Source organism: Artemia franciscana, chromosome 16 (assembly GCF_032884065.1).
Source record: "Artemia franciscana chromosome 16, ASM3288406v1, whole genome shotgun sequence".
NCBI lineage: Eukaryota > Metazoa > Arthropoda > Branchiopoda > Anostraca > Artemiidae > Artemia > Artemia franciscana.
Window position 1 is genome coordinate 30,758,132 of NC_088878.1, and position 7,192 is coordinate 30,765,323.

At 33.2% G+C, this 7,192-nt stretch overlaps 1 protein-coding gene across 1 annotated transcript in view; it reads left to right on the forward strand.

Moving 5' to 3' along the window:
• LOC136036827 (neuroligin-4, Y-linked-like) overlaps window positions 1-7,192 on the forward strand; it is a 277,273-nt gene that overhangs the window by 116,184 nt on the left and 153,897 nt on the right. Inside the window, exon 4 of the mRNA XM_065719159.1 lies at window positions 6,613-6,883. Within this exon, the coding sequence (XP_065575231.1) occupies window positions 6,613-6,883 (271 nt within the window). The remainder of the gene's footprint in view (window positions 1-6,612; window positions 6,884-7,192) is intronic.

The window sequence follows — 7,192 nt, forward strand, 5'->3', positions numbered from 1 at the left end:
ACACTTCCCAATAACCATTACTATATGTAAACACTGTTCAAAGTTTGTAACCTGCAGCCCCTCCCCAGGGATTGTGGGGGAGTAAGTCATCTCCAAAGACATAGTTATTATAGTTTTCGACTATGCTGAACAAAATGGCTATCTCAAAATTTTGATCCGTTGACTTTGGGAAAAAAATGAGCTTGGGAGGGGGCCTAGATGCCCTCCAATTTTTTTGGTCACTTAAAAAGGGCACTAGAACTTTTTATTTCCGTTAGAATGATCCCTCTTGCGACATTCTAGGACCACTTGGTCGATACGATGACCCCTGGAAAAAAAAACAAAAAAAAAACAAACAAATGAACACGCACCCCGTGATTTGTCTTCTGGCAAAAAGTACAAAATTCCACATTTTTGTAGATAGGAGCTTGAAACTTCTACAGTAGGGTTCTCTGATACGCTGAATTTGATGGTGTCATGTTCGTTAAGATTCTACGATTTTTAGGGGGTGTTTCTCCCTATTTTCTTAAATAATGCAAATTTTCTCAGGCTCGTAACTTTTGATTGGTAAGACTAAACTTGATAAGACTTATATATTTAAAACCAGCATTAAAATACGATTCTTTTGATGTAGCTATTGATATCAAAATTCAAATTGTTTGGAGTTTTGGGTTACTATTGAGCCGGGTCGCTCATTTGCCTTCTCTGCAGCTAATCTTGTAGTTCTTTTGGGATTGGGCTTGTTTTTATTAGTTCCTATTTTTCTTTTATCTTGATTTATATTATTTTCTATGATTAATTTTGTGTACAAACTTTTTCAAACTTATGATTAATTTTGTGTACATAGGGTTGAGTGTGTATTCACCCAAGTCTCCATTTAAGGATGTACTATTATTTAAGTTTTGTTTGATTTCGATTGCCTCGCGGAAAGTTTGTTTGATTCCTAGGTCATGGCGGAGTTATTTCTAGATTTTAGTGTTTTTTCAATACTGTCTTTGTGTTGCTGTAATCTTGTTCCTAAAGTTTGGTGGGTTCAACCAATGTAATAATTTCCACAACTACGTGGTGTTTGATACACCCATCTTAGACGAGTAACTGGGGTTTTATCCTTACCAGAATTGAGAAGATTCATTATATTTAAATTAGTTGTGAATACAACACATAAATTGTTTTTTAAACAAACTTTTTTCAGTTTTGAAGTAATTTTCGGAATATAAGGTGTAAATAGTGCTTGTGGGTTTTTTCGAATCGTTTTCTGGTGTGGGATTTAAGACTTTAGAAGAATGCATCTTTTTGCTCAAAGTTTTATGGATTGCCAACATTACACAAACAAGGCATTCCCGTAAGACTTATTGTAGCTAGTACAAAATGACCTGCCTCAAACATTTGAAAATTGTTATGCACTGCATTTAAATTATTGTTTCACTCCCAAAAATCTTATATAAAAAATTCAGTTGATTTTATAAAAAAATTGAAACAAATAGACATTTCTGAAAATTCCATATTAAGCAGCTTTGACATAGTTTCCATGTATACTAGTATTGATGTTTCAAAATCTGAACAATTATTACAAAAAAAAAAAAATGGAAAACAATCATCATTTAATCAAAGAGTCAGCGATAGGTCTAGACATTGATGTTGTCATGCATTTGATTAAATAATGTAACAAATATTCCATGCACTTCCAGTTTCGAGATTCATATTACAAACAGGTAAGGGGCCTTCCTATGGGAGCTCCTCTATCAGGCCTACTCGCAAATATTTTTGTCGAGAATCTTGAAAATTGGGCCCTAGATTCGTATTTTCTTAATCATGTGTTTTGGGGAAGTTTCATGGACGATGGAATTTCAGTTTGGAATTATGGCGAAAGTGAACTTAAGGTTTTCTAGAACATTTAAATACTTACGATAGAAACCTGCAATTTACTCTAGAGACCGAAACAGATGGGAAAATACCTTTTTTAGATGTATTGATAATACGCAGTGTGAATAAACTTGATTTTACGGTTTACAGAAAACCTACACATAATAATAGATACCTTCACTTCAAATCTAACTATCCTCCACAGGTTAAAAGAGGTGTGGTAATATCTCTGGTGGATAGAGTACTTAATATCTGTTCAGAGCCGTATATTAAAGAAGTATTAAATTTTATTACAGACATACTTTTTGGAAACGGGTACCCAATTTCTCTCATAAATACTGTTATTGCTCAAAGATTAAAGATGCATTCTTCTAAAGCCTTAAATCCCACACCAGAAAACGATTCGAATAAACCCACAAGCACGATTTACCTACCTTATATTCCGAAAATTACTTCAAAACTGAAAAAAGTTTGTTTAAAAAACAATTTACGTGTTGTATTCACAAGTAATTTAAGTATAATGAATCTTCTCAATTCTGGTAAGGATAAAACCCCAGTTACTCGTCTAAGAGGGGTGTATTAAATACCATGTAGTTGTGGAAATTATTACATTGGTGGAACCCACCAAAATTTAGGAACAAGATTACAGCAACACAAAGACAGTAAAGAAAAAACACTAAAATCTAGAAATAACTCCATATCTTTCGATTCAGCTTTAATCAATAATATTTTTGAAAATCCAAACCCTTATGTTCTATTTGACGAAACAATTCTAATTAGCAATGACCTAGGAATCACACAAACTGTCCGCGAGGCAATCGAAATCAAACGAAACTTAAATAAGTTTCCTATTTAGAGAATTTTGTGAATACACACTCAACCCTATGTACACAAAATTAATTATAGAAAATCATATAATTCAAAATAAAACAAAAATAGGAACGAATAAAATCAAGCCCAATCCCAAAAGAACTACAAGATTAGCTGCAGAGAAGGCAAATATCGCAATAAGAAATTATTCCAATTTTTAATAAATACACTTAGTTCAATGAATGAACCTTTTTAGCTTGTAAAATGTTAGCTTTTGTCACACAGTCTTGGCTGAACTTTTCGTTAAGAAGTATTGATGCCAAGGCTATTTAAAAAAAATGGATTTTTAGCCGAGAGCTTTTATTGTAAGTGTTTTATTGTTTATTATTTTCTTTGCTGAAGACGGCCTTTAGATATAGGGCCGATATATTCAAATAGGTGTTGTTGGTTCACTGTCTTGGGAAAGAAGTCCTCATTATTGTCTCTTCTGTGGTTGTATCATCTAGAATCCTTACTTCGATACGATCACGCCGGGAAAAAATTAAATGAACACGTATTCGTAATCTTTCTTCTGGAAAATAAAAACTTTTTTGTAGAGTACTAGTTACTATTGAGCCGAGTCGCTCTTTACTTACAGTTCGTTACTATGAATCGTTGGATTTTATTCCTTTTTTGAAAGCTACGTGAATTATCAGGTGGAAATAAATTTTAATGAACGACTGTAAAATTAATGAACAAATAAAAAATAAAAATAAATTAAACAACTTATGTTGTAGTCAAAGCTTTAGTTTTTAGAGTTTCGGTTTCTATTGACAACTTTATTCTTTACTTTTGGCTTGTTATTACAAGCTTTTTCATCCAAGGCTCTTTCAAACGTGAAGCAGGGTTACTACTCCCTCCCCCGTCCTCAGGAGCTTATGATGCGTAAAGTGTAATAGAGGAGGGGAACCCCCTCCCTATATAAGGGTAGTTTCTGTTTGTTTAATTTTTAACGTTGCTCTTTATTTTTCTTTGGAAAAACTTGCTTTTCATTTAAACTTTACTTGTTTTTAAGAGTATATCCGGGCTACCTGAAATGTAAGCAGGGTTAGCATTCCCTCAAACATAATCTTTAAGTCAAATTTTAAACTTTATCAGAACTTTACACTGAGAGAAATAGCTCATTTAGTTTATTCTGCTTATTAAATTAAATGCAAATAAAAAGGGTTTTCTATTCAAGATTTCTTAAGAAACAATCAACCCTCAATCACATTGGTCTAATTTTAGAGCATTCTTTTTTGAAGTATTGGGATGAAAAGTGCAATTTTAGCTTAAAAAGATGGGGATTAAAGGGGGTAAAAACCTATCTTAATTTGATATGGAAGTAGGAGAGGAAATAAGACTGGATAACTATCTCTTCGTTTTAAGTTTGACATCACTTTTCACTTTCATCTCTTTTTTTTCTTAGTAACTCTTGATTTTGATATAATATTTGGGAATATCATATATTTAAGGGGGCGACTTCCCACTTCAACGCAAAATCCTTTACATTTAAGTTTAACCCTCGTTTAACAATTCTTTGATTCACCGGTCTCGTTTAGGTGTATTTACTTTGCAAAGTAAAATAAAACTGTTCATCCCATCTATGAGCATCCATCCCTCCATGAACCCTGGCTGTTTTTTTTTTTATTCTATATTTTTTTATTGCACTGCTCAAGTAATAATAATCATCTCTGGTAAATTGTAACCCTTAAAATATTTGAGAAGGGGGAGCGTCAAAAATGATCAATATGATCACCTTTCACAAGGGAAATTTGGCGCAAGAACAGTGTTTTTTAGGAGAAGCCCCTCTCCTCCTTCTCTGCAGGTAAGCATGCAAACCCATTTTTTCCTGTTGAGCTTGAAATATTTTTATATAATTCGATGGGAGATATCTCCTCTTAGCAGTCATATTGTTGGATTAGTCAAAAAGGTCTCCTCAGTACGGCAAGTAATTAGGTGAAAATATCCCTTCTCCCCTCCCTCCGTATATATCTGAAGTACCTCCTAATGAACTTTAAAAAATTTGGGCTTACATTTTTTTTCTCAGATTCAGTCCCCTCCCTCCCCTAATACATAATAGCTTACCGCCTTAAATTGGTATGCATTTGCACGCCGCTGTGCGAATAATAATGAATTCACAACTGAATCAAGTCAATTAAACAAAGTTTCAAGATATTTGTGAATAATAACTGATTATTTTAAGCAAGATGTCAGTATTTTTATGGTTGGATGTTCTACCCTATGGCATCATAACTTCTGAAACTGGGAGAAAATCCCCATGTGCTTACTATAATTTAAGTTGATTAATTACCTCCGGTTTTTCATTCAAAAGTACTTAGATAACAAAGTCCCCTTAAAGGCGTCCCTCTCCCTACTTCTCGATTCCATTTTTTTATTTTTTTTTTGCCTCACACGAGCTTCTAGCGTGAAAATTCTCCTTGTTTTGTACTTATTTAGCCCACAAAATTGATTGATTGACTGTATTTTTGAGCTGGTGTCACGCGGAACAGCTCAGCGCACAAATGTTGACTCTGCTCTCGACAGCACTGTCATATTGTAAGTGTCTGAGAATTTACAGAAAATGATCTCTCCTTTGACTTTCCAATATGATCAGTTTCATATGATGAGATCGTAAAATTGACCTACGGGGGACACAATGCTATACCGTCGACGTTATGTTAGATGACGTGGAAACAGTGGAATTTTGAAGCAACCCAATAGTTATAGCTTCAACTGAGAAGCACAGCTTAGATACCAATACAGTTATGAAAACTCAATTTATTTTTGGGACACAGTGCGCGGTAGCGATGCTAGTGGCTGGAGACAGGAAAGCTGGCAATCTAAAAGTCGGAGCAATTCACAGCTTAGATACCAATAGTTCAGGGCTTTGGTGTTCCCGCCTATGGGGTTGTAGTAAGATCTACGCGTCGGAGCGTGGGCTTGGAGGAGGCGCCAAGTTCAGAGCTCTGTAACAAAAGCTTCTCATTGGCAAGATAGGAGTTGTCATAACTGTATTTGTATCTAAGCTGTGCTGAGAAGATGCAATACTTACGTATATTGTTGATTTCGTTATTTTTAGTTGTACCCGTTAACTGAGCCAGAGTGATTACGCTACTTAAACTATTTTTTTATTAACATTGACCTAAATTCGCTTAAAGATGCGAAATTTTCCTTTGTTGAATAATTGTAATTCAATTTTCACTGTATTTTACAATCGAAAAAAAACGAAAACTTTAAAAATGTAATCTGGCAATAAAATAATCCTTAATCTCAGCTATTAAATGATAGCAAAATTGTTGTCTTTTGCATTGAAGCATTAAATCGCAAAACAGTGGATAAATAACATACCAATTCTTGCATAATCAACATAAGCCTGACACATCTTTACAGAAAAATTCGAAGTTTAATAAGACTGTTAAAATTTCTCCTTTTCTCCTTTTCTAGGAGAAATTTCTTATTTTCTTTGATACAAAATTCTCCTACATTTAATCTACAAAAAAAGAATTGTAATGATTAAACTCACAAATTCGTTCTTTTACCTTTCAAAAAATTCTTTTTCCATTCAGCTATCGACAACTCAGTAATTTTTAAATTAATTTACAATTCTTGTAAAAATTCAACATCAGGGAAATCTTCCTTTTGTAAATTCTTAATATTATCATTTAAGTTTTCTCAAGCTCAAAAGATGTCTGAATAGTAAAGGAAGGCTTTCAAATTATAGCCTTAAATACTTGGCCTTAATTTTCCTCTTTTAAAGTTTAACAGCTTAATAAACTAAGTCCTTTTGCTATAATTCAGGAATAGTTTGTTAAATATCTCCACAGAAAAATTCAAATTTCTTATAAGGTCCAAGATCTTTCCAAATATTATCTAAGACGGCTTCACTTTCTAATTTTTTTTCCAGAAGTTGTTTTCTTTCTTAGTTGTATCATCTTTAAGGTTTTTTCAACGTTGGACGAGGTATGAGAAACAAGGGAAGACTTTCAAATTTTGGCCTCATGGACCAAATTGCTGCATTACACTGGGTGAAAGAAAATATAGCTGCTTTTGGGGGAGATAATGAAAAAATCACTCTCATGGGACATGGAACTGGTGCAGCTTGTGTACATTATATCGCTTCTTCTCCAGCACTTGTTCCAGGTAATTGTTGCTTTTCTAAATTCAAGCAAGGGAGATTATTCGATAAGAACTTGTCTAGAATTCATCTGCAGTAACAAAGCCGAGAAAAAGTTATAAAAGGGACAAAGAGTCTCCTTAAAGAAGCCACGAGCAAACAAAGAACTAAAAAGAAAATCTTATTTTTCAGAATTTTGTAAAGAATTTAATTTTTTAACTGGTTAGTTTAATATTTTGTGAAACCCAATTTGTTATTCATTACTCAATTTATAATATCACTGTTAACTTTTTAAAACACTATTGGCTCCTGACTTTTCACGTCTTATTTTCCTCATACTAATCGGTATTTTATATTCTTATGACTTATTTTTAAAAAAAATATATATTTTCTTATATCACTAAT